Source organism: Phalangium opilio, unplaced genomic scaffold (genome assembly GCF_054372755.1).
Source record: "Phalangium opilio isolate 3A_F unplaced genomic scaffold, DU_Popi_V2 ptg000056l_1, whole genome shotgun sequence".
Taxonomy (NCBI): domain Eukaryota; kingdom Metazoa; phylum Arthropoda; class Arachnida; order Opiliones; family Phalangiidae; genus Phalangium; species Phalangium opilio.
The window spans coordinates 6,171,722-6,198,991 of record NW_028324175.1 but is presented as its reverse complement, the minus strand read 5'-3'; the positions used below and the strand labels follow the sequence as shown (position 1 = coordinate 6,198,991).

Here is a 27,270-nt window from a genome sequence, read left to right as displayed (position 1 = left end):
GTTAGCCGTGCATTATGGTAATGAGAGAATATCGATCGAGGCACTGCCTTCTCTAATACCAGGCCTTGCGATAGGAATAAAAGGGGGGTGGCAGTTAGGATTTCACAAATGTCGCTTTTCTGAGGTTTTAAACTGGCGGCAAATTCAAAACTATGGGAAATTGTTAGCAACGACGAAGTGTAATGTGCTAAGTTCGTCTCGAAAAAGAAAGCATAAAACCGGACAATAAACCAGTTCATGATGCTGAACGGTTTCCGAGTTCGAAAAATACTAGTTTAAATTTGGTGTATGTTTTGACACGTGTCAATGGCGTCTGCATGGAAATTTCAACCCACCACAGCCCTTAATTTTTTCCCAAAAACTGCCACTGTCAATGAAATACCTTAAGTTTGATTTGGACTGCCCAATGAGCGAGCTTAGGAGAGGTAGGAGGAGATTTCTTTGGCAGCTGAATTCGGACACAGACATCTCCAATATTTTAATTATTCACTTCTCTAGTTTAGCAGACGATGTGCCCTGTCATTGACCAGGTTATTTAGTCCAGTTTAAAAAAAACCTTATTTCCCTTCCTGGTCCGCCTCTCAATATTCACAGAAATATAATAAATATGGTTATAATAAAGTATTGTTGTTACCAAAGAGGGTAGAAAGAGGGGGAGTAGAAGCTAGAGGCTTTGGCGAGGCATTTTGGGTGTTCTCGCTTTTCTTTTTTATTTGTTTGTTATATTTTCCTCCTAATATCCGGTTCACCGTATTTCAACCAATAAAAGGTCAGAGAAAGATGCGCGCGCACACCGGAAGCTTAGAGGTAAACTTTCAAAGCGAGAACACTCCAGCCAAGCCTTCTACTCCCCCTCTTTCTACCCTCTTTGTTGTTACCGTGGCTGTCGCAATAATTCGAGACATTTGGATACCTCTGTTGTTCAAGGGGCACACATAATGTGTTCTTTTTATCTTTTCCGTGGTTAAATCAGTTCAACCGCACGAAATAATCCATCTTTTACATATGTCCCCAGTCCAATTTGGTTTTGTTTGCGGAATGGGATGAATTTAATATCGGGGCTACAGTTTTTGTAACAACATTTCTTAAACGAAACCATTATTAGGCCTATAAATTGTTAAAAATTGTAAACAAACCGTAGACAAAGCTACAGTAACCACGCTGAATGCTGATCTCTAGTCTAGTGTGTAGTGTGAGCCTCTCTCTAACCGTATTTTCGGGTTTACCCTTTTTGAATTTTCCTCTCAAAGGATCACGTGATGTCTTACTCCTCGGCTGTGCGCCGAGGTAGGTTCATAATTGGAATGATATTTGATATTTAAAATAAAAAAAAATAGCCGTAAAGTATATAGGCCGGGGTCACCTTACAATAAATTTAGCTAGCCCAGGCAAAACGTTATATGGCCGGGGCCATCTTGTTATATTATTATTTCAAATGATTGTTTATATATTACCAGAAGAAAATAGGGGAAGTGGGTAGCCGTAGTCTTGAGCCATACAAGTCGTCCAGTGATTCTCACTTACAATGGTCGATTCCCCTACCACCCTTAAAATTTGAATCTGGCCAATCGGCGCGAAGCATAAAATAGTACCAGATTTCATTGCGAACGCCACCATGTAGCGAACTGTGGAACTAACTTGTGTAGTCTGCTTATATTTCTGCTGTGCTTCAGTTTGAGTTAGGGTTACGTCAGGTAACAGGTTAATGTGCACCAGTGGTCGAAGGAGGAAAAAAAAAAAAAAAAAAAAAAAACAGGTTAATGCGGATATTGGTTTAATTAAGGACGAAAATTCGGTTATTTAATAAAATGAATGTCGTTAAGAGTACTCAGCAGGGTTGTTTGATTTAAATCAGTTTGATTTAAATCACTGATTTAAATCATGATTTAAATCAAGCGATTTTTTTAAAAAAATCATTTGATTAAAATCAAGAATATATTTTTATCTTTAAAAAATGTTTTCTAAGATTCCAAGAAGTAGTTTAAGAAACTCGAGAAGAAACTTAACTAGAAAAGACCTAAAATTAAAAATAATCATGGTTTTGGTATATTTCAATGTAAGTTTTTCCCAGAACTCCAGTTTGTCTTGCTGGAAAGGCTAGGAAATGAAATAGCGGTCAAGCTACAGTGGCGTAACGACAGGGGAGCAGAGCCCGCAACTGCGGGCGGGCCCATGACTTTTGGGGCCCTTTCGAAATTTTCCTTATAGACTGATTGTCCCATAGTGCCCTACAATTTCACAAATCGTCCAATAAAGTCCTACATTTTAGTGATTTCAAAGAAACTATTTATGATCCCTGCTGTATGATGTTTTAAACGCCAAATTAGTGATAGCTCATTTGGTTAGATCAAAAAAAAACCGCGGACCTCGCTTCGCTCGCTCAGGAATTTTTTATCTTCAATTCTCACATAATTGAATTTATACGATTTTTTAAGGTTTTTATATGAAATGATAACAATTACTTTGCATTCTGAGCTGAACTCAAAATAGCACAATTGAATTTCGCCTCTGACCTTTCATTTAAATATCTAAGCCCAGAGATTGAAGTGAATTATAGCTCAGACCTTTAAAATATGTTCAATTATAAAAAAGAGTTTTGAAAATCTGTCATCTCTGAAAACATCTCTTAATACCTGACCCTTTTAAATAGCTTGATTTAGTCATTATCAGTAACTTTTAACTTTTCAAGTCTCTTTTTGCTTACAGTTTCATTTAATTAATAGTCACTGTTTGAAGCAAATGTAAATCTATGTCTGTGTGAGCCCTTCAGTATTTGTTTAGATCTAGGAGCGATGTAACGCTTATTTAAAGAGTCTTACGTTCTCAAAAAAATAAAATTATCCACACTTTCAATCTAATCAATTATGAGTCCTGTATAATCCAATAATTTGATTAATCTTGTCCTGTATAATCCTATAATTTGATTAATCATGTCCTGTATAATCCTATAATTTGATTAATCTTGTCCTGTATAATCCTATGATTAATCTGGTCCTTTATAATCCTATAATTTGATTAATCTTGTCCTGTATAATCCTATAATTTGATTAATCTTGTCCTGTATAATCCTATAATTTGATTAATCTTGTCCTGTATAATCCTATGATTAATCTGGTCCTTTATAATCCTATAATTTGATTAATCTTGTCCTGTATAATCCTATAATTTGATTAATCTTGTCCTGTATAATCCTATAATTTGATTAATCTGGTTCTGTATAATCCGATAATTTGATTAATCTGGTCTTGTATAATCCTTTGATTAATCTGGTCTTGTATAATCCTTTGATTAATCTGGTCCTTTATAATCCTATAATTTGATTAATCTGTCCTGTATAATCCTATAATTTGGATAGTCTGGTCCTTGTAATCCTATAATTTGATTAATCTGGTTCTGTATAATCCTATAATTTGATTAATCTGGTGCTGTATAATCCTATAATTTGGATAGTCTGGTCCTGTATAATCCTATAATCTGATTAATCTGGTCCTGTATAATCCTTTAATTTGATTAATCTGGTCCTGTATAATCCTATAATTTGATTAATCTGGTCCTGCATAATCCTATAATTTGATTAATTTGGTCCTGTATAATCTTATAATTTGATTAATCTGGTCCTGTATAATCCTATAATTTGGATAGTCTGGTCCTGTATAATCCAATAATTTGATTAATCTGGTTCTGTATAATCCTATAATTTGATTAATCTGGTTCTGTATAATCCTATAATTTGATTAATCTGGTCCTGCATAATCCAATAATTTGATTAATCTGGTCCTGTATAATCCTATCATTTGATTAATCTGGTCCTATATAATGCTATCATTTTGCGAAGAGAATCCTATTTCTTGTATTAAAAATTCCCTATAAGAGTTGAGGGCCTGCATTGCAGTTTGGTATGTGCGAGAAATCTTAGTCGAGAGCGACGACAAGACCCATTGCTAAAAATTATGAAAGGGAAAAGTAGTAACGTTCGTGATGCTTTCATATACCTTTTGAAAGCTCGACACTTAAGAAGGGGCCCTTATTGTCGGGCTGCGGGCGGGCCCAACAAACGTCGTTACGCCACTGTCAAGCTAGTCTTTTTATGCAAGCATTTGAATAGTTACAATATCCAATAGCTGCTAAAATGTCATGATTATTTTGCTTTTGGTTAATTTTGACTCAAAAGTTTTCATGTTGGTAATTTACTGTCTATTAGTTCAATAAAAATCAAAAAAATTAAATAAATCAATTAAAATAAAAAAATCCGATTTAAATCAAAAAAATCAACAACCCTGGTACTCAGTCTGATTTAACGTACAAGGAAACTACCGATAAGAAAACTCAGGCTGTGTTGAAAGGAAAAGTAAAATCTACCCAAACCAATCCCAATGTTAAAAATCAAACAACAACAACTTGGATACAACTTTATTACTTTGAACTCTTCCCTATCACAGGTCAAAACTTCGGACAAGTTAATTTTTTCCCTGGAATTTAGAAATACCATTGTATTTAAAAATAAAGACATATTTTAAAATAAGTTATGAATTTAGTACTTACCACTCGATTCCAGCCTCTGCCACTCTGCCTGAGTGCCTCACTGCCTCTAGCAGACGCCTCTAGTCAGTTGGAAGGCGTAGGACCGTACTGTCCACAGAATAACGTCACTCGTGTGTTAATGCGCGTAAAAATCCTATCTCTCTTCACCCCCACGGGGAGGTAAATGGCGCGAAAAATCCGTAAACGGGACGCCTCGCGAAGTTGCCCAAGCTACCCACTTCCCCTATTTTCTTCTGATATTACCAAAAGGAGATGATCTAAAAGGACATAGCTTTCCAGCCTAGGAATGTGACCCAGGTGAACCACAGCCATGTAGTAGCGGCGTGAGAACCCATAACTAAAGGTCCAATCAGGAATACATAGATTTACTACTGATGCAGACGACAGCTTAAAAGGTCATGATCTCGATCTGTCCCACACATTCGCATAACCAATGAGACGCGAGGAAGGAGGAGCAGGTCGTTTAAAAGTTTTTGGCGCTTCCCCTCACAGTCAATCAGATATTTGTGTGGGGTCTATGGCCTCTTAAAGATTCCAAGTACTAAATCTATGTATTCCTGGTCCAATAAACGGTGGTAATAAGTTTGACAGGGTATGTTCTAATGGATGGCAATATATGGCCGTTATGGCGATTGGAGACGTCCATTCATGGTGTTGCTTATGGATGTGCTTGTAGATTTTTGGATGGTGCAGGAGTCTGGGGAAAGAAATTACCTCATTTCATAGAGTTTAAAGGAACATAAGCACCGAGTTCAGGGGGATATTTCAAAATTTTTACTGGCAGACTTCAAGTCCTATTTTCTTCCCCTAGCCTATATTTTCTACACCGTTTCACAATAATTGATTCTTTAGGCTAAGGACAACAACACCACCCTTTGCTGAGCAATGAAACACCTTTTGATTTGAATGCCTTACCTGTGAGAATAATAGAAACCAATTTCCTCAATCAGTATGAAGACACTTAGTTCCAGGAGGACCCATTGAAAAGTTGGCAATTCCCCGCAATAACTACCTCGCCATTTGAAGAGCTCATAGGCGATGATAGTAAAGGGAATACCCACGCAAATCTGATTGCAGAGAACTTGTCCTATTACTTTCCATAATCGTTTCGGCTCCACCTGAACATAATACCATCATATTCAATCTCTCCCAGAGATGAATTGATTTATTAGGCTTACAGGGTAGTTGGTTAATTGTCTCTTGAATTTTATATTTCAGGAGAAAGGCTGGTTTTCCAGTCAGATCTACGAATGTGTAAATACCTCCAATCCCCCAGTATACAAAAAAGGCAATTATATTGGATGCTGCAAAAATGTTTTAAAAACTAATTCAATATCCATGATCAGCTCCCTGTTTTTGAGATGATTTATTTAGAGTATTTTTTATTTTATTGTATTATTGTTGTTTATCTTATTTTATTATAATATTGTTTATCCTATTTCAATGTATTACTGTTTGTCCTATTTTATTTATTATTTCGGTGATAAAGCGTAGGTAAACAATATCTTACCCGAAACAGCCACTGTAAAATCATCTTACTAGCAAACTGAAATAACATAAGCATTTCCATCATGAACTCTCTATTCCAAAAAAGTGTATAGTAATACGCAACATCTACAAGTGAAATTAACCTAAAAATCTTACACACATGCGTATCAAAGCGGATACAATTTACAATATAGTACACTGTAAATTACAAGTTATAGTCTATACAGATGTTTTAGGAAATTAGTAACTACAAAGTTATAGGACACACGGAAGTTTCGGAAATTGTAGGATGAAACAAAGGGGGGGGGATTGGTCCAATTAAAACTCAATTTCACATAACCTAATCTGCCTGTAACCTATGGAAATGGACCTTATTTGAAACCCAAGCCAAAGATAATACTTAGCAAGTTAAAGTATTTCGGAATGCAACAAAAACCACCAGGAATGTGCTGAGAATAAATATTGCGCTTTTCAATGAAGAAATTAGCTGGTGAGCTTTTCGCGGAACATTAGGATCTCTAGAGACAGTCTTAGTAACGTCGACTGGTGAATTATCCAGTAATGAAACTGAAGATGGTCTTGCCACTTGATTATCCTCCATGAGTGATGTTTGGTGTTTGTTTGTTCGTTGAACTAGCTAAAATCCCAAAATTGTTGATATATATCGCGATTAATATACCCTATTTAAAGATGAATAATAATCATTATCAGGAAGTCAATTATAACAATTTTATTATTAATTTTTCCATAACAATTTGATAACAAATAACATGAGGGTTTGCTAAAGATGAATTTGTGGGAGGAAGCTTTGAAACCCTTCGGGTATTATGAAGTTTGTGTAATGAGCTTTCACGACAGTGTCATTAATAGTGTAGTGGTTGATAATTGGCATCTTACCTTATTTTCTTAGAAGCCAATGAATTATGTTGGTTGAATATTTTCCGTCTTATATACCACAATGTTAATAGTCTTTCAATGTCATAGCTATTGTTTAAAAAACACAATACTACACTAGCAATTTATTGTAATTACTTCAGAATTTTGACCGAACTCGGGGCAAGGGTTATCAAATGTCAGAGCAGACGACGGTTTATAAACTTCTAAAATAGCGCGTGATCCCGTGGGCTATGGCTATGACATAACATTCGTTGCAGGGCCGGAAATAAGCACAGGACACTGGACATTGTCCAATAAAATTTTAAAATGTCCCATAATTTTTCTAAAAACTAAGGGGGTCACAGGACATTTTGACCAATAAATTTTCCGAAGTTTTGATAGTTTGACTATGAAGATGCGACACTATTTTTGCACACTTCAGTGGACACTGTCCTATAATTTTTCCAGTCAAAGGGGGCGTCACTGGACACTTGTCCTATAAGAAATTTCCCTTATTTCCGGCCCTGATTCGTTGGTTTTTTTCATTGAGTTGAGAAAATTACCACTAGAGTGGCCTTTGCCTATTGGGGTACAAGGGACACTTTTGAAAACATGGAACGGACGGACAGCTTCCAAGTTTCTCACGCGATGGTGTCTCCATCTCGAAGCCTAGATAAGAAATGTATAAATACATGTATTCTTGAAATCAGTCAAATTTCCCGCCTTTTCTTTTAGTTCCCTTGTTTGCACCGGGATGGCGCAACGATGGGTCTTATATCCAAGGATGGAAGACTATTCTAGGGGTAATTTTCTCAACTCAATGTTTTTTTTTCGCCGGTCACGGACTCCCGTGCCTGAACTGGTTCACCTGACCTATTTAGCCAATCACTTTCACATTCAAGAGATTTCCCGCCTATTCCGCGCCTAATATTTTCAAAATGTCAACTGACACGATCAACCTTGGATAGTGTTGTCTATTCTCAATTGAAGTTAACATTTAGTTTGAATTAAATATTTAATTAATCTAGAATGTCGCGGAGAAAACCTTTAAAGGGAGATCCGCAGAAGGAATCTCGCGAGGCTTTAGCCCTAAAAATAGGACAGTGGGCTTTTGATGAACTTGAATATTCGGAAGAAGCAACTCGACCTGTTGTTGCGAGTGCGTGCAAGGTATTTCAAAATTTAAGTAAAGGCGTAAATGGGAAATTGTGGGAAAATGTAATAAACAACGTAAAACGAGTCAAAACAGATGGTCCAATTAACGCCTGTACTAGTAAAGCTTTAAAGAAACTGTCAGAATTGAATGAACATTCCAAGGCTCTTGATTTAGAGTTAATGCGAGAAATATCTAATGTTGAGGAGTTGCAAAAGACAGCAACTACCCTTCAATCTAAGATTGACAAAGATTTAAACCAAATAACCCACCTTCAACGCGTGACTGTAATGTTAGAGTCCAAATCCGAAGAAACCAAGTCTAAGGCCTTACATTTTACGCGAGTTAACAATCATCTTCGGGAGAGTTTTGAGTTATTGAAAAAACCTGACGAAATAGTCGATGAATCCTTTTCAATCGCAAGCACGTGTCAAAAAGTACAAAAACGGAAAATTTTAGCCACAAATTTGATGATGGAGATTGAAAAGAATGTTTATTCTTTTTGCTATGATCATTCTATTGGAAAGCTTAATACCGAAGAAGAATCCTTCAATAAAAGAATTCTCACGGCACAAATAATTGACTTAAAGAAAAACATCTCCTTGAAGACCATAATGAAATGCTTAAGCCATCGAGCCCAAGAAGCGACTAATGATGTAACCAAATTAAGAAATGCATTTACCATCAGAGGACAAATGAGTGATCTGGGTGAAAGGGCAGCTTCAATGGGGGATGGGAAAGGCGATTTAATTCATGAAATTGAGGACAAGTGTATGCAACACCACTTTGATACTTTGCGTTGTAAACACGCAACAATTGATTCTGAATACAGAATGATTCGTAATCAGATTGAAACCTTACTTTTGAGGAGGAAAAACCTTGAAGAAAAAATGGCCGCCTTAATCTCAGGTAGTTCCAAACGTCAGATGATCTCTGATTTATTAAAATCCGAAATAGGCTTAAAAAACGCGGAGTCGAAGTTAAGCGCAATTCGCAAAGAAATAAATCTCATTGAAACTTCAGAATTTAACCCAAGTTTGAATGAAAAATTGGAAATTATTGAGGAAACTGAACGATTGATTCGACAAAAGCATATTTCAATATTGTCCGCGTTGTCTACGAATGCGAAAATGAAAGCTGAAATAGTTCTACGCTTCCAAAATCGAAAAGATGCGAGATTAATGTTTACACAAATGAATCTTTGCAATAACTTAACATCTATCGAAATATGGAAGGAGAAAATGGCACTAGGATTTCGCATGTTCTGTGAACTGGATATCGAAAATTTATCCCGTCTAAAAATTAAAGATCAAGTTGTCCCTTACACAAAGACGAACCTCTCTTTAATTGAACGAAATCCGTTTTTGTCCCAAATTAAAGACATATTTAATGTTTCTCGAGTTCAAAGCTTTGACTACCTTATGAAACGCGCCATTAATGAAAAACAGATGTACGCAATCAATGGAGACATTTGTCCGCAACAAGTGCAACTAATTAATGAAATGAAGAATTTTCAAGCAAAGCAACGACAATTTGTAGAAGACTATCAGAAACGTTTGAAAGACTTGAACCGTGAAATGGCTCAATGTGTACCAGTTATTAAAGAATTCTTAAATGAAATACCCCTTATTGAACATAGATGTAAAGAGACTGCGGAGCAAATTAACACATGGTGGACTCTACCCGCCTTTAATGTTAAATTTTAACTAAATAATTAACGCTTCTTAACCATTGTGATTTATCAAATAACATTTTTGTTACATTTACACTTCATGTCCTAACAAACCCGTAGCAGAACCAACTATTTTGTCTTTTTCAATTAACCCCAATGCAAAAGCAGCGACCAAGGCTGCACTTTGTTACGCAAATTTCTTGTTCTTTTCACTATGAAAAACAAAGACGTTAAATTGTTTATATAATATTAAGTAACCACTTACTAAAATGAACTTGAGTATTTTTGGCCTCCAACTATAACCGCATAGATGAAAACATTTTCTCCATTGGCCACTAAGGAATATTAATACTTAATTATCTTTGTAATTAACTTAATAATAAAAATTATATCTACAGTCTTATAAAAAGTTTGCTTTTTGTTATTTTGTCGCGTCCAATTAAACAAAATTGTTTTAGGTAATTCTTCCGTTGGAAACATTGATCTTTTTACGCAAAAAATATAGTCAGTCAATTCAAATGCAATTAAAAACGGATTAAAATTATTTTACTTGATATATCTGGCTTTCATAATCCACGTTTCACCGTCTTCAGTTTTCATTTTCTTTAATGAGACTTCTGGTGGTTCATCTTCATTAACATTTCCATCTATACTTTCTTTACGTTTCCTATTATTTTGAAAGCTGTGAGCTTTAAGCTTTAAATTCTTTTGGTATTCTTCGTAATAGTCTAACACGCCCCATAGTTCACTAAAATTGTTGTAAAGTTTAAAAAAACAAATAACAAATCAAATTTTAAATTATATTTACCATATTTCCTCCATTCTTTGAGAGGCCAAGAGCTTTTTTCCACGTTCAGACTCTTGTAGTGAACCCAACATTTGTTGAATGCAATATTTTGTATTGTGAAAATGGTTATCATAATCTATAGCCTAGAAAGTAACACGCCTTTCAATAAATTATAATTTAATTATTTTAATTAATTAAATGTAATACCAATTTTAAATAAGCAACAATTAATTCATCCAATGGTATTTTCCCTTCTGGTCTCAAAATGGAACAATTTTTTTCAATTTGTCTGGCAAGCATCACGGAAGAAGCTCCACACCTCTCTTTAAACTCTTTAATATCATTGTAACAATAAATTCCACCGGAACCACCACTAATTTTATTTAAACAAAAGGGGTTGAAGTTTCAAAGTTTGCATTAAAAATTTAAAATTGAATTTTTTTTCAATACTTTGCTATCACCGGGATTTTTAACATTTGGGCTATTTGTTTAATTTCTTCATTTCTGTTCTTGTCTCTCTTCTTTTCTTCTGCCATGAATGGCTATAGCGGAAACAGCCGTGCTTTCAATGACCTTGGCTAGTTTCATAGTTTCTTCTAACTAAAAATGATCATTATATAAGTAAAATTGACTTCAGTATCTATTTAAATTTAACATACACAAGGAAGCAACCGGATTTTGCAAGTTATTGGCATCTTGGTATTTTTAACAAGAGTGGTCAAAATCTTTTCTACTTTTTCAGGATTTTTTAGCAAAGCAGCTCCCATACCACCCTAAAATTTTCAAGTATTGTTATTTAATGTTATTTGTTTTTTTTTTAATTAATTTTTTACTTTGATTGAGAATTCTTTAGGACATCCCATATTTATATCTATTCCAGCCACATCATTCTGCCTGTTAAAATGTTATTTTTTTATTTATTAGTTTATACAAGTGATGAAAATATATACGTACACTTTTAACGCTACTTGTAAGGCACGTTCTGGGTTGCATGTTCCCTATATTATTACGAATGCTTAGTAAAAGTTTAGAGAGATTGTTGTAAAAATTATAAGGTTTAATACGTTAACATTTGTAAAATTAATTGCTTCTTTTCATTATCACATGTTCGGAAGACTATGTTTTGATCATCATCAACATAGTCAACAGTACCCAAAACATCTAGAGCAATCGTTTCATAATTAAATTTTTTAAGTGGGGTATTTTTAATACATATTAATTGAACAAGTAGTTTACTATTTTCAATTCTTCGGCATTTTAATAATCGGTAATCAATCAGTTCCTGCAGGAATACATAGATTTAGTACTTGGAATCTTTAAGAGGCCATAGACCCCACACAAATATCTGATTGACTGTGAGGGGAAGCCATAGTTAGACCCGTATATATATCTATGGTCGAGACCTAACCGTTAAGAGACCCAAGTGAAACTAAAATTATCAGGCATAAAGGATAGTGATCATCTGCGTCATTGTAATGGAAACGAGGTGTTATGTTGTTAATGTTATTAAGTTTGTTAACCCTGTTTAAAGTCACAAATTATGGGAAAATCAACCACTAATATTTGGCGGTACTTTAATAAATCTACTAAAGTTGGCAAAATAACTGGAGAATGTTTTAAATCTTTAAAAGTTAGATAAATCACGGAGCTTCTATTTACAGGGAGAGGAAACTCGGACTTTCCCCCCCTAGCCCTTAGCGTACCTCGGTTCTGCGCAACGCTTTCGCTCCTCGCGCGCACCCCGAGCCCATGTAAACAAAGTCTGACGTCATTTTCTTGGTGGAACTTCAATTCCTTGCCATTAAATGATGATTTGTACCGTGAATCGCTTCTGTAGCTACGGTATACACATTTCTCCTCATTCCCTCTAGTGCAAACTATTAGCCTGGAATCGCAGTCCATTCAAAATTTAAAAATTAAACCTTTAAAACACCAAGGCTTATGCCTTTCAACGAACTAGTGAAGGAGGCCATCTTCGTTGTTTACATAGGCTCCCTTTTTTGCCAGCGAAAACCGAGGGGGGTTAAATATGTGCCCCTTTTTATGGACAAATAGTGTCTACGTTTCCTAAGAGCGTTTACATTACTAGAGGGGGATGAAGTTTCCTCTCCCTGTAAATAGAAGCTCCGTGGTAATACCATGGTTGTTTGCTCTTCTCACTTTAAAAAAGACGATTATAAAACAATTCCGCAAGAACATAGAGGTAAGACACTTGCTGGAGTAATAAAATTTGTAGTAGTTTCAATTCTACAATTCTTTAACAGATCAGTTCAAATACCCACCGCGCCTAAGACCTTTGGCAATTCCATCCCAGAATCTGCCTATTCGTAAACATGACAGAACTCTTTGAAAAATAAAAACGGGGGAATGAGTTCAGATGATGGTGAGAATTTGAAAAATCATTTGTTTGCGGATCATGATCATCAAGTAGAGCAAATTGGTGTTAATAACCAACCCGATGACATAACTGAAAGTGAAGAAAATGGAAACAGTACTCGACTACGAGACACACCTGAAATTTGTGACACTGATAACAGTTCCTTAGAAAAAGGAATTATGGTGAACACATTAGAAGAACATAAATGTAAAGTGTCAGCTAGTTGCGGAATTTTGAAACAACAAACTGTAGCAGTGCCGTCTTATCCATTGGGCCCGTTGGGCACTGGCCCAGGGGCCCCTTAAGAACAGGGGCCCCATAATTGTCAAATAATACTCATTTTTCATTTCTTGTCATAAGAAAACCACTAGAATATAAAAACTACTTTCCATCGGTCATACAGTCTTTTCAATGAAAAATTTGGCCTTCGATCTTGAAAAATGTAAAACTAAAAATCTTGAGACTTATGAGGTAGTCACCCATTGCTTAGGCCTTAACATTATCACCCCTCCCCATGGCCTCACTTCACAACCGTACATCGGCTTATTTATTTAGTTTGAAACCTTCACCCTAAAACAGACTCAGTCTATACTCTCATTTTGCCCATGCGCAGAGAGAAAACCTGGAATTTTCTCGCTCATTCTCGCTGTTTGGTGGCACGTGGGGTACAAGTCTATTTCTTTCCCTGCTGAAAGTAGACAACTTTGTTTAAAATATAATGCCTGTTATGAATAAAATTATGGCTGAGATGTTAGACAAACTATATATAGAGATTAGTAGTGATCAAATCAAAATTGAAACGTAATACTTTGAGCGGTGCTCAGAAGATAAAACGAGCTGCGCAGGAGCTAACAAACTTCCCAAGGTAACATCATGGTGCCATAAAAATGCAACGAGAAGTGCCTGGTAAAATTACTCTTTCAATAATATCACCGAAGCCCTCAAAGACTACCACATGCAGTTCCAACCGACATTGCAGTGGAGTCATCACTTGTTCCTACAACTGATCCAGATGAGGATATTCCACCAGTGGAAGTGCCTAAATGTGAAACGAAAACATCTTCCTTCCAGGAAACAGATGCAGGGCTATGGGTAATCGGCAATCCTAACACAGTTAATTGCTGGATTCAAAATGGGCCGGCATCTTTTCAGAAACATGAAAGCGATCTTTCCAAGACACGCCAAGTGTATAAAGCAGATAGAGAAAGATTAGTATTCCAAGACAAGATATTTGTCAAAATATGTGTTCAAACGTGAATTACGTAATGGCGATCCAATTGTAAAGGAATTTTCAAGGAAGAAAGTGCGCAAATGTTTCTGACTTTTCGTTGACTGTTAAATTTGTAGACTTTTGTTTGAAGGAAATAATAAATATTTTTTTATTTCTCGATTAATTTGTTTTGTATGGGGGATTAGGGGGCCCAATATACTGCACAGCCCAGGGGCCCATATAGCACTTAAGACGGCCCAGAACTGTAGTAGCTTTGACTGGAATTCAGTCAATGGAACTTTTTAATGAAATAGTTAAAATTGTTAGTGAAGAATATCCTAGTAAAAGTCCACTACCTGTAGCTGACGGAATTTTACTTACACTAATGAAACTTAAACTTGGTATTTCATATTCCGCTCTCGGAGCTCTTTTTGGTCTAAGCCAGCAGATAACTTCTAGTTATTTCAAACAAACATTATGCAAGTTAGCGACTGTCTTGGAGTCATCAATTCAGTTACATGGCTAGAGAAAGAAGAAATTGTGGAAGCTATGCCGCATTGCTTTAAAGAATACACTGATACAAGAGTGGTATTAGATTGCACCGTGGTATCTGTTGAAAAACCCAAGTGTTTAAAATGCAAGATCAAGACTTATTCTCACTACAAAGGGACCAATACTGTAAAAGTACGCGTTTGTGTAGCTCCATCCGGTGTGATCACCATGGTGAGCAGAGCATATGGGGGAAAGTCAACAGATAAACAAATAACTGAAGAATGCGGGGTCCTAGAACGATGCATACCATACGCAGACGCCATAATGGTAGACAAGGGGTTCGCTATTGAAGATCTTTGTAACGAAAGAGGGCTCAAACTAATTAGGCCACCTTTTCTAAAACGTAAAGCTAAAGGTCAAAAAAATAAAAAAAGGGAACAATTCCCTAGAGAAGATGCTTTGCTTACGTCAAAAATTGCGTGTGCTAGGGTACACGACGTGGCTAAAAACACTGAATTAGGATAGGCAATAATTGTATACACTGTACATGATTCTGTTGGTTAAAGGTACAATGTGATAATTGCCTCATATTAACTATGGGCAATTTTAGCTATGGAGATATTGTAACCAAATATATCTGGAACAGAAAGAGGACCATGCCTATCGAATAAATTGCCAAAAGGTGAGCTCCCCCCAACGGGGGCGCATTCGCCGAATGAAAGAGAGAAACTTTCGAAATCATACAGCTAGTAGCCAGTGACGTGCGCTGCTAGTAACCAGTGACGTACTGTATATTTTTTGGTGGTATTATTATGTTGGCAATTTTATCTGTCTCTAAACTCCGTTAGCTGTGATAAGGCTAAGAGGATTGTGATTTTGGTAGTATATAAATAGTATAAAATTAAAATAATTCAAACTTGACAAATTTAGAAATATTTTAATTTCAAATGCTAATTTTTAAGTATCTATTATAGGGAGAAAGAATAGAACATGCTTTTTTTCTCGAGTTGAAATTAGGAACATTATAATCACAAATTTAACAGTGTTTTCTCTTGTTTAATATACATAAAGTCGGCTTTCAGGTCTGTTTCATAATCATCAGGAGTAAAATGATGGGAAAATATTCTAGCATTTTTACTTGAAATTCATTGTTTCATAAAGCAAGTTGCATTTACTTAAGCAAGAATGTCTGATAATGTTATCAGAAGGGAATCTATGATAAGACACATCTTGAATTCTGGTTGACAAGAAAGTTGTTTGCCTTATACAAATCCAATACCTAATTACCGATAAGTTTAAGCCTATGCTTTGCCCGAATGTTGAAGTTGAACCTGATATTTGAATAACACATCAGTATCTGAGCTCAAGGTCCGTAAAACCGCAAAAGCTCTATGATCTGAGCTGATCCCATCTTGAAATTTAACTTATAATAAATAACCCTTTCGGATACAAGTCGTCAAGCTGCCGGTAGCCCGGTACCTTGGCCACCGGGCGGCGTGCCGGCCCGTGAATCTCGTCGTAATCCCTCTCGGCCCGTGAATCTCGTCGTAATCCCTCTCGCCTCGTGATTGCCGTCGCCGGCTCGCCTCGGCTCTCCACAAAAAAGCTGGACTACATTCGGGTTCATGTTTTCGAACGCGACTACTTATTCCTAAAAAATCCGTAGCCAACTACGTCACGCGGCAGGGAATACATCGTTTTCTTGCCCCCCGGTGATTTTGAGAATTTACCTTTGTACAATAAGGCTTTATAAGCTAACCTAAATATAGCTTTTGCGATTTTACGGACCTTGAGCTCCCCCTTCCCCCAAAAATATATATCGAAACTAGGTCACAACACGCTAAATTTCCCCAGTCCATAATAGCTTAGCATCGAAACTGTGGGGTAGGACGTTTTAGAAAAGGTGTACGGTATTTCGAAATCCAATTTGATTTCTTCGGATTTCACTTGATTTCAAAATTTGATAAAGTCCGACGGATTTCATCGAATTTTGCGATTTTTTCCCGTGATTAAGACGGATTTTGGGATATTTCCCTTGATTTCGTCGGATTTTGTAATGGATTTCGTTTTTTCTTTACTGATTTTATGATTTCTTTACTGATTTTAAGATTTCGTTGCTGAATTCGGATTTTTTTATGGGATTTCGAAATCAGCAATGACCGACCCCTCGATCGAAAACACAGCCAATGCAAAGCACCAACCACGCACTATAGGTTGTGTCCCGAAAAGTGGCTTGGCCCGGCCAATTAAGACCATTAAGTACGCCGTGATTTAATATCGACCACCCCCCAACCTTTCCCTGCGTAATAATGACTCCGATATATCTTAATTAGATCTAGAATAGCCTTACGCGTACGTGTACGCCTAAGCACATACACTACACTACAATTCCAATAAATGTATGGAGGAAGAACAGGGTCTATACAACTTTTCGAAGAAAACAAATTTCCCTGAGTTTTCCAGGTTTTTCCCGTATATGGAGTATCCTATGGAGCAAATGTTAACGAACGAGAGTGGTGGGCAAATAGGACTATTACATACTCAGAGGGCATCCCCGTATCTCTATTAGAACCAGAGTTATAAGCCTTCAAAGTATAGTGTAATGTTAATCCTATGGAGGGTATGTTTGTTTACTTTTTGCTTAATTACTCGGCCCCTGTTTGTCGTAGCCCTACGTTTTTAGTATGGTTGGATGGGGGTCAAATAGGACTATAACATAATCAAAGGACATCCCCGTATCTCTAGTAGAACCAGAGTTATGAGCCTACAAAGTTTAGTGTAATGTTAATCCTGTGGAGGGGAGTATGTTTACGAACATTTTGCTTAATTACTTGGCCCTTGTTTGACACAAATTTCCCTGATTTCCCTCAATTTTACTAAGAAATTTAAAATTTCCCTGAGGTTTTTGTCAACTATTTTTTTCCCTGATTTTTCCAGGTTTGTATGAACCCTGAGGAAGTATGTTCCAAACACAAAAGGACACGCAATTGCGCTATAGAGAAACTAGGGAAAGTTTCAAGATGATATAGTTATTGAATATATTCAAGATGGGTTTTATCGTAGAACAGAATTTCAAGTGACTCAAATCAGGGATATTAGATGTTTTAAATTAAGAGGCATTAGAATTTTAAAGGGAGAGGGAAATTGTGGAAAGTTATCGGCGTGTGCCCTGTGCTATCGCCTTATTTCACACGCTGGAAATAAGGGTAAGGTAGAGCATAGCCAACTCAATCACGTAGGGGTAAGAGGTTCTATTTAGCAGACGCCATGCACTAAACCAATGGAGGGTGGTGCAGTAGTCCTTGATTATTTTAAACCCTAATTAAATGTACTAATTATAATTTGTAATAAGAGATCATAATTATTTTAATTTGAATTAGTTTTATGTTTATAATAAGACTGTTCCTTTAAGGTTACTTAAACTATCCCTTTAAGAAAAGACAAAGGGACATTATAAGATGGAGGCTTATAAAACAAAGAGCTACTGAATGAGGAGGTCGTTCAGGTATAGGCTAAAGAATGACGGGCGGTGCAGCTAGGGATTACCGCATTACTGTCTGTGTAATGGTTTTCCATTATTATAGTGAAGGATAAGCTTACGAGCTCACAGGTATGCGACGTTACAGAGAAGACAGTTCTACAGAAGATGCATGCGTCATGGACTCATGGCTGCTGATAAGGATTGCAGTCGTTACCGAGGAAGATTTGCCATCGAACTGTAATGAACATCACTCTTCTTATAAGGAAGGACCAAAGAGGAACTACGTTATACCTTTTACAAAAGGTGCCATGGAATTACAAATACTGAATTATCAGTCTTGAGTTTATTAAAGGTTTAGAGCTTAAATTATTACTTGATCTAAACCCCTCTAATAAAACCACTAAGTCATAATAGAACGTCAGGTCATGATGTAACACCATAAGTTCATAAGATATGTTCATGTTCCATAAGTTTGTTTAATTAATCTCTGGTAACTTAGAAACTCAGCTTGTAATTTTGAAGTGAGTGAGTGAGGTCATAAAGTCATAGATTCGAGGATGTAAAGCGAGCGATGGGAGCCTGGTGAGTGGGGCGCTGCTGTCAAAGGCCTAATTAGTAATGCAGATACTAAATAGGAGGACCTAGATGGAACTTGGTCCTGCATGCAAAAAAAATTAACCACTTGTAGTAGTAAGGACTTCAATTGAGTTCTCGCTTAATTGTCGTTCTCCTTCTCGAACTAGTTATCATCTCGAGCTGCTGTAAGTCTCTCAGTAGCATTACTTAGCATTGAAAGTGACATACTTATGGAAGGAACAAATCACTTATAAACTTATGGTAACACCAATTTAACTAGTGCCCTATAACTAGAACGATCATGTTGAGGATAATATGAAATTAAACTTCCTCTCTCACTTGTTTTTACTTTTGCGCTCCTTGAGAGCTACAAAACTATTAGCTGGTCACCTTCCGGCTGGGAACCTATACCCCCTTTCTTCCCCAGTTTTTGGTGTGACCTTCTGCACCATATTTAAAGTCCCCCGTATTTCAAATTTCCCGCTCAAAAAACTGCATATAGACCTAGGTGGCTTCACAAATTTTATTTCAAATTAAATTTATGTATCGTGATCCCATCGCAGGTAAAATTTGGGTCTCTGATAAAATACTCGACTCCGTTCAAGATACCAACTCCTTCTTTAACTCTCCAAGGATTTTAAAAACAAATACATCTGGATGAAGACCCGCTCACACGCCATTTAAGAAAGCAGCTTAAACTTTCAGATTCAAATTCCCAGCCTACTTGTTCAATGACCATGTCAAGAGTGCATTATTTGTTAAAAATAATATTGTGTTACAAACAAGTTAATTCTACATTTCGAAAAAATGCTGATTTAACAACGTTTCTGATAACTCGTAAAATCCTTCAAGGTCAGTTTCTACTACGTCACGTCGATCACGCGTACTTTTATAAAACCAGTCTCTTTGGTACGTGCACTGAACGCCCCCTGTGTGACGTCGACAAAAATAGTAAACCAATGAGTAAAACTATCAGCTGCCCAAACAATTTTACGAAGCGCAGCTAGATGGGCAACTCCCGTTTCAATCGAAAAAAATTATGCATAAGGGGTTTCATACCGTTTCCCCCAGTGTTGCCAGGCCGTTGGTGAGTCAATAGATTGCAGAGTGAAAGGCTAGCAGTTCAGTTTCACTCAGAGCAGGGCCTAACAACACCGCACTGAAGTTTAAACCGAGAGAGGGGGAAGAACTTTCCACAGCCCCTTTATTGAAAACTATCAATGCCGCGCCAAATTGGTAAGTTGCTGTCTGTTCGTGTAACCGCGGCTTAAAAATAAATTCTAGATTTATTGGTTCGTCCAGGGACACCAGCTAAAGGAAATTTGTTGACTCCGTAATTTTTAGCACGGGAGTCATTTATATGGACTCTTTGTTTTAGGCGAGATTGTCACGCCTAGCTTCCTTCCAAAGTACTAATAAATGAAGCCGCCTTTCAAATCGCTAGCAAATGAACTAATGCCCTATTACTAAGATAGCCAGTGAGAGCTCCTTTTGAGACCCTGTACTTGAACTCGAAACTTAAAGGACAAGCTCAGGTAACATAATATTATAGCCGCGTCAAGCCTATTTTATTCAGATTCGCGCGACATTATTAGTAGACTCGGGAGTCTCGGGCGCTCGCGCTTGGCTTCCGTCGTTCTCGAACTAACTCGAGTAAGCCTCTAGCATTACGAAGTATAGGTAGTGTCATCCTTACGGAACATATCGCTTCTAAACTTAATGGTGTCTACAATCATAGACGGGAAACACTTCCCGGTATTCAGATCCTTATAAGACCGAGTAGACTATCGATAATATGAAAGCGAACGAGAGACAAAAGCGGGGTCCATGACGTACCGCTTGCCAGGCGCAATCGTCACACTCAATTGTTGAAAGTGCAGCTCAATGTCGATATCTTTTCAGGGTGACCTAAACCTTAATCCAATGACCAGATCGTATTTTACCGCAACACACCGTGATGGCACCCCGTATTTTTCGGAGCCAGTCATGTACGTTGACAATTACTTGTGGTCTGAGCGTCACGAGAAGGTTCAACGGGTAACGCCGGGAGCCTTGAACGACCTCGGATTGCTTTCTCCCGTGGTATGTCATCTTGGAGGAAAGAGTTATATGGACCGAGGGTATCTCTAACGTACTTCCATCAATGGCAATCATGTCCTATCCAGAATGCTCGTGGCCCCAACCCCCCGCAAGGTCCTCTGGGAGACGTTCATCACCGCGTTGTCCACCAACGAGTCTACTACGTCCCACTCTTTCCTCCTAGGTCTCACTTGACAAAAAACTAAAGGCTTCCATTCCGCGACCGCAGATCTGGTGGGGTGTCATCGTAGCCTGCTTCGCCATCACGGCCGTTGAGACCATCCAGAGTGGATTAAGAGAACTGAGAATCACTCCTCATCGCATCTTCAACATTCTATCTCTCTACTTCGGAGCGCTCTTGGCGAAAGGTAGCGTATGGCGTTTAAACGTATCAATCCTCTAACCATGGACCTTGTCGGCAACTTGACCCTCATAGTATTCGCGGCGTTAAAGGGAGGGTCTAGTAGAAAATCAAGTGATTTTCTCAATGTTCAGGCATTTCCCTATTTTTGCGTCGCTCAGCCTTATCCGGAAGGTGATACAATTAGGCCAATAACAACGCTAGGGTCGACGGTTCTAGCAAACGCAGTCGGGGTCTACGACTATTGGGAGTGCGCGCTGGGGAGATAAACCGGATGTGAGGAAGCGCTTTAGAACCACGAAATAATTCCTCCTTGACGCGTTTTACATCAGCCGCTGACGTCAAATACTATTAGAGCCTAGTAGGTATAGGTAATAGAATGGCTAGGAGGCAGGTATGCAGGTATAGCGTTTCGGACAGAGGAAATACGGGTTGGACGTGCTCCTTCCTTCTGACCATGCACGGCGTATCAAAAAGCACGAAGAACTTATATAATGTAGCGAGCGGCGTTGCCGGCAGTTAGATGCATTCATTAGTATATTCGTTTCCAACCAAATATTTCATATGGAAAAACAAAAGCCGCAGTTGGACCAGCAGGTTCTTTTCTGCCTTTGTATTTCACTCAAATCTGACTAACAAGTACTAGGCCTACAAAATAAATGGAATTATGATTGTTTATATTCCACAGAATGCTGTCAATAGCCTAGATTTTGAATTACCAGGGATAGATTTAATTTGAGAAGTAGGAATGGAGAACAGAGTAATATTTGGACGCGCGTCAAAGTACCGGACCCCCTTCCACGGGACGGAGGGGGGGGCGTATGAAAGAAGAGGCGGAAGGGTCATAGCGATAGAGGAAAGAAGGAATTACGTCACTATTTTTCGACGTCCCCGTCAGCAACGTCATCAAAACGTACCTGTTTAAGTGAGCCAATAAGATAAATGATTCTACGAGGAAATCGGCTGTATAACGGGTACTGGGTAGACAGTTTCTTCGATCAGCGGTTTCTGGCAATTCGAGTACGCTGTTGAGACGTAAACGAAAGCCAATTTCTCGTCAAAAGCTTGAAAAAGCTCGAGGACATTTTTCGTCCCGATGAAGTTGATGGCCAGGGCCTTTCTACAATAATTCAAGGGATTAGAGCGCAACACGCTCTCGAGTAATAAGAAGTAACTTGAGCGGTTCGTTGAACTTTGTGGTGGCGGCCAAATGGAAGACGATGGAAGCGTTTCGCCGTAACATCTCCCTGTCCGACTCGGACAATCCGAGTCCCTCTTGCGAGACATCTCCCCAGACGGCAACTACCTTGGACAGGGCTTCCGGTCTTTTCTCTCGAAGACGGTCGAAGACCTAAACGCGAGCAGGCACCACCACCGTTATACGCGCGTCTTACAATTAGGGTTGAAAATGCGCCTTCATACCTTCGATTTGAGCAGATTTTTCAGGCGATCTTCACCCACTGGATCGGTGGCTCTGGAACCTTTGGGCCGAATTAGAACGTAGGCGTTCTTGACAAGAGGACACGAATAGAAAATCTTCTCCAAAAAGATCTAATCGAAATGAAAACATCTTTTAATCGAAGTACAATCGATGGTGGCCGAGCGATAACGCGTCACTCTATCGGCATCATCGCGAGTGAAGGGATCAGGTTACCCCGAGTTGGGAAAGATTATGATTTTCTTGGCGAGAAAGCCAGTTACCCCCGTGATGAATACTCCCTTGTTGTCATAAAAATCTAGTACTCCTTGCCTCTGTCCGTCCATAGCGAAACCAAGCGGAGCCATGACTAGGAAAGGCGATTAATTAATTAACTAATAATTATTTATACTGTGGTTAATCGCCATTAAGAAATACGGAGAGTTCCACGCGCAGGACATGATACTACTCGGAAAAAGCCAGTTGCTCGGATTCCTCGACGTTATTCTTAAGTTGAAATTTCGAAAAGAACTTTCATCATTTTGGAAATGTATCTTTTACCGCGTTTTCATCAATTGATTTCGACATTTTTACCACCGCGTTGACGCGTTTCTCGGTTTTTGTACTAGGGTAATGGCAGCGCCTGACCGAAGGCCTTACCTTAGACTGCGGGAAGATTACGTCGAGTGTCAAGACGCTTTCTCTCCAAGCTCTCAATCGAAACTGAACTTGTAATATTTTTGGGAGAGAAAGAGATTCGGGGAGAGGGTTCGAACTTCGAAACGCCTTGCAAAAAATGCAAACTACGTTTAAACGTAATTACTAATTTCGTCATACTTTTTGCCAAAAGCGAAAATTCTTTTGTCTGTCAGAAGTCAATCATTCGACGTATATAACTAAAGTTTCGCTTTAAATTCAACGTTAAAAGTAAATATCTCGAACGAGAAGTATGGCGCGCGCATTACGTCAGCTTCAACTTTCGAACTACATTTCTTAAATCTTTTTTAATTTTTAATATAATCATATAATAGATAATAATTAGAAAAAGATCTAGGAGGAATTAACCTTGAAAGCCTTAGGCGCTCTTTTGTGGCAGCAACAGCCAACCGTAATTAAGCCAAATCCAAATAAACCTTAATTACTGATAATAAGATGGATGGGCGGCGTAATACGGCGTCCAACCTTTGACCCACGATACTTCTTGATATCAACAAAGATATTAAAATTGGAACTAACTGAAATTATAAGTGCCGCGGAGGGCTTGGGAGCAATCTGACGATCACGTATCCACTCGCGTACCAAGTCGCCAAAGAAAGTACCGGCGATCTGACTGATTCTGGAGGATTACTCGGTTCTATGAAAATAATGGAATGTGGTTTTCCATTACACCGGTCACTTTGAAGCTGTTTATTGTTGGGACACCGATTTTACCCGAAACGTACCACTCCTCTACCCGTCTCCCATTGTTAGCCCGTCTTAATTTTTCCAAGGTTGGCAATTTCTCGCGAGACCCGCTCTCTATCGCGTATCCGACCCCTCGCTTTGAAAAAAAAAAGAAAGAAATGTTTTGAGAAGAGATTGCAATCTAGTTTAGTCAAAGGTCTTTGTGAAGGGTAAAACCCGAGGGGCTCGTCACTACGCCTCCGTGGTGGTCATCCCCAGACGTGCCCCTCCTCCCATCATACACAAAATGGATAATTTAAACCTCCCCCGGGTTTTTCAGGGGCGAACCCCCAGCAGCATCAGCCAGCGCGTGGCGCCGAAAACAAGATAGAGAGAGACTGAATGTAATAAGTCAGTCAAGGTCCGGGATAAGATTAAAATAGGGGTGGTGGTATTCCCTTTACTGCATGGTTGTTTACCAGGTAGATTTTTGAAAAGACGCTTTACAAGTGGAAAAGTACCCCGCTCCCTCTGTACAGAATGTAGCCCGAAATCTTATGTCGCAATGAAATATAAACTGCGAAAGTTGAGGGGTTTGGGGGGAACTACTTCTCATCGACTATTCATTTGTGATTTTCTCTCGTGTTAGGAAATTCTTCCACGAGACGTGACAGTCATTTCAAAAAGGCGGAAGATTCCTAATTGGAATGCAAATTATATCCAGGATACCTTGAATTAATTAAATAGTAATAATTAGGCTAGGGAATTTAAATATGGACTAAAACGTTAGGAAGTTTGATTTCTCGGGCTGACGAAAACTGCAATCATGCAACTGGTTTAAGCGCGGTGTTCCGCTTTACGAGAAATACCAGGAATACGTATTTCTTGAAGAATCGACTTTGTTCATGACAAATCATATCCTTAAAATCGTTGCCATTTATAACGTTCTTTTGTTATAGGCTTAAAAATATTATGGGAAAATGTAAGGAAATCATCTGAAAATATATAGTTTTAAAAGTAAGCCGCGGGAACTTGAAGATCTGAAAATTGATTTAAGATTTAATTCATCATTGAGTCGCTTTCAATGTTCGCCTATTTATCAAAAAACCCACTGTTTTTCTACAATCTTTCTGGAACAAAGCCGACTTAACGTGACGCAATACTCTAATTCCGAGTACATCCCTTGATGGGAAACTTCCGTTTTCCACCTCCCGGATGTGTCATCCATATCACTCGTACACGAGACGCGAACATTTGTCAGGCTGACGCGATCTATCTAGTTTAAAAGCGGCTGTCTTTCTTAATTTCAACTCATTTTAGACAGTACAATGTTGCATTCCATCATTTGCGTCTTGTTCCTTAGCTCCTTTCAACTCTTAAACGCCTTGAATCAGACGGATAATTATTTCGTAGGTTTCGTTTAGTACACGTTGACGTTGGCGTTTAAATTTAAAGGTACATTTCAGGATGAATCGAAATACGTCGAAGAAGTTCGACGTCACATGCAAGAGGTCAGAGACCAATTTGGTGACGAACTGAAGGACACCTACGATCGGGACATTACCGATTATATTCGTCGACGCAAAAGATCGAGTAGTACGAGCACTTCGCTTTCCCACGCATTTAATCACGCATAGTTTATCGGTACCAATACCTCAAAGTAGCTATAGTTACCATTTTGAAAAGAATCTACTTCTAGGGATTGGGACTGATCAACGAGTCGTTGTTGCGCGACATAATAATAATCTGGCTAAAGACGAATTTCTTTTGTCAGTTGGCAAAGGTTGCGATTTGCCTAAGCAAATCGGTATTAACGACGCTTGCATGTGTCAATCGGGACCTCACAAAACCATGGTCGAGTTGGAAATGATCAACGGAGATATATCCGGCAACACCGTAAATCAAACGAAAGATAAACTCGGGAAACATATTTTAAATCATTTCATTCATTGGTATATAGTTGCAAATACCGTGGTGCATTTCCATCGACAGATGCAGCAGTTCTTGCTCTTCACCCACGCACAAATGCGTCGCCGTCGACAAAGAGATGGTCAAAGTACCGGTAAGTACGCGTCTTCGAGTCGCGACCTTAAAAGGCCCGGAAGGTTTCCATTCTAAGTCCCACCCAAAACTTAGATGGAAGTCAATTAGAGACAAATATGTCAGAGAAAAGAAAATTATGGACGGACAGAAATTGAGCGGCAGTGGTTGTTCGAGCAGAGAGGTATGGGACCTCTACGAAAGCCTTCATTTCCTTAAACACTCGATTAGCCACAGAAAGTACGTGAATACAAGAAAAATAAACAGCTAGATTTAACGATTCTTGTTTCCACGCAGAACAATTAACAATATGTCTCAAGCAAATAAAGACGAGGCGGCCGATAAGAATCCTGATAAGCCAGAAGATAGTCATGAGGAAATGGTTTTTGAGCATGAAGATGAGGACTTCATTATCGAGGAGCCAATTAATGAGGCGGCAAATGCGCTGTCCGATGCTGACCAAGGAAATAACAGTTTGCCTAAGCCAAGAAAAACCAGCTCTACGTCTAGCTTGAGTGCAAGTGACAGTCGGCCCAGTACGTCTTCAAGCAAACGTGAAAGTTGAGAAACATTTATGAAATCAGCCAAATATAAAAAGCCAAAACAAAAGGTTGATGCCTATGAACAAACGCTCCTAAATATTTGGAAAGAAAATACAGGTAAAATCAATGCTAGCTCCTGCAATGCCATCCCAGAGGATCCGGATCGTTTATTTCTGTTGAGCCTAGAAAAGGATTTTAAATCTTTAAATGATAAAAACAAAAGAAAAGCAAAACATGCACTCATGCAAGTGCTCGATGATTTGCTTGAAGAGGAAGAACGTGACAAATTGGCAGAGCAAATTAATTAATAATCTGTATTTTCATAATAAAATCATTTTTATTAAACGAGTAATCTTTAACGTCCTTGGTATTCCATTTTACCATTAATAGTAAAATATTCCTTATAAGAATCTCTTATCTGTATGGCTCCTCTTCTACATGCTCTACCTCCTTGCCGAGGAAGCCCGGTCATATTACTGTTATGGTTAAGTCTCCATTCCCCTTTGACCAAATTTCCATGTTCATCAATATGGTCACCGTACTTGATTGGACAATACAAACGCCTATCAGTTTGTTCTTCCTTCGTTATCAAGAAGTTGTGCAAACATACTGCAGCTTTTACAACAGCCTCAGCATTCACTGGGTCAAGAGGTATAGGGCTTTGCAAACATATAAATCTAGAACTGAGAATCCCAAATGAATTCTCAATGGTCATCCTAGCACGAGACAATCTATAGTTGAAAGTGTCTTGATCAGCTGGGAGATTTCTGCCAGCATAAGGGCGCATTAAATTG

The 27,270-nt window shown here is 38.2% G+C and overlaps 2 protein-coding genes, 1 long non-coding RNA gene and 3 pseudogenes across 8 annotated transcripts; 2 read left to right on the top strand and 4 right to left on the bottom strand.

Annotated features, from left to right (window-relative positions):
* Positions 1–4,149: 4,149 nt before the first annotated feature.
* On the bottom strand, positions 4,150–6,112 carry LOC149668252 (fatty acid hydroxylase domain-containing protein 2-like; annotated as a pseudogene). The gene is made up of 4 exons (XR_016368095.1): positions 6,082–6,112; positions 5,721–5,846; positions 5,458–5,660; positions 4,150–5,239 (listed from the first exon to the last, which is right to left on the bottom strand). The product of XR_016368095.1 is annotated as a fatty acid hydroxylase domain-containing protein 2-like (transcript).
* A 3,668-nt stretch (positions 6,113–9,780) lies between these two features.
* Positions 9,781–12,290, bottom strand: LOC149668251 (tRNA-dihydrouridine(20) synthase [NAD(P)+]-like; annotated as a pseudogene). Its single transcript, XR_016368094.1, has 11 exons — positions 12,222–12,290; positions 11,473–11,516; positions 11,352–11,412; positions 11,178–11,291; positions 10,969–11,118; positions 10,726–10,891; positions 10,540–10,661; positions 10,282–10,479; positions 10,128–10,215; positions 9,997–10,066; positions 9,781–9,943 (listed from the first exon to the last, which is right to left on the bottom strand). The product of XR_016368094.1 is annotated as a tRNA-dihydrouridine(20) synthase [NAD(P)+]-like (transcript).
* Positions 12,291–13,671: 1,381 nt separating this feature from the next.
* Positions 13,672–14,152, top strand: LOC149668250 (uncharacterized). 3 transcript variants are annotated; one of them, XM_089841160.1, is made up of 3 exons: positions 13,676–13,801; positions 13,857–13,987; positions 14,048–14,152. In XM_089841160.1, the coding sequence occupies exons 1-3, from the start codon at positions 13,783–13,785 to the stop codon at positions 14,150–14,152; spliced, it is 255 nt and encodes an 84-aa protein (XP_089697286.1). In that variant the 5' UTR covers positions 13,676–13,782. The 3 variants fall into 3 exon arrangements, with proteins under 3 accessions (XP_089697285.1, XP_089697286.1, XP_089697284.1); XM_089841159.1 differs by having other exon boundaries at positions 13,672–13,801; positions 13,875–14,152; XM_089841158.1 differs by having other exon boundaries at positions 13,857–14,152.
* A 1,838-nt stretch (positions 14,153–15,990) lies between these two features.
* Positions 15,991–21,859, top strand: LOC149668249 (uncharacterized). Of its 2 annotated transcripts, XM_089841157.1 has the most exons (5): positions 15,991–17,803; positions 17,860–20,189; positions 20,557–20,736; positions 20,820–21,101; positions 21,783–21,859. In XM_089841157.1, exons 3-4 carry the CDS (start codon positions 20,578–20,580, stop codon positions 20,937–20,939), a joined length of 279 nt encoding a protein of 92 aa, XP_089697283.1. In that variant the 5' UTR covers positions 15,991–17,803; positions 17,860–20,189; positions 20,557–20,577; the 3' UTR covers positions 20,940–21,101; positions 21,783–21,859. The 2 variants fall into 2 exon arrangements, with proteins under 2 accessions (XP_089697283.1, XP_089697282.1); XM_089841156.1 differs by lacking the exons at positions 15,991–17,803; positions 17,860–20,189 and having other exon boundaries at positions 20,508–20,736.
* A 183-nt stretch (positions 21,860–22,042) lies between these two features.
* Positions 22,043–22,514, bottom strand: LOC149668248 (putative fatty acyl-CoA reductase CG5065 pseudogene; annotated as a pseudogene).
* Positions 22,515–22,537: 23 nt separating this feature from the next.
* Positions 22,538–24,672, bottom strand: LOC149668247 (uncharacterized). Its single transcript, XR_016368020.1, has 2 exons — positions 22,749–24,672; positions 22,538–22,645 (listed from the first exon to the last, which is right to left on the bottom strand). It is a non-coding gene; the product is annotated as an uncharacterized LOC149668247 (long non-coding RNA).
* Between the last annotated feature and the right edge of the window lie 2,598 nt (positions 24,673–27,270).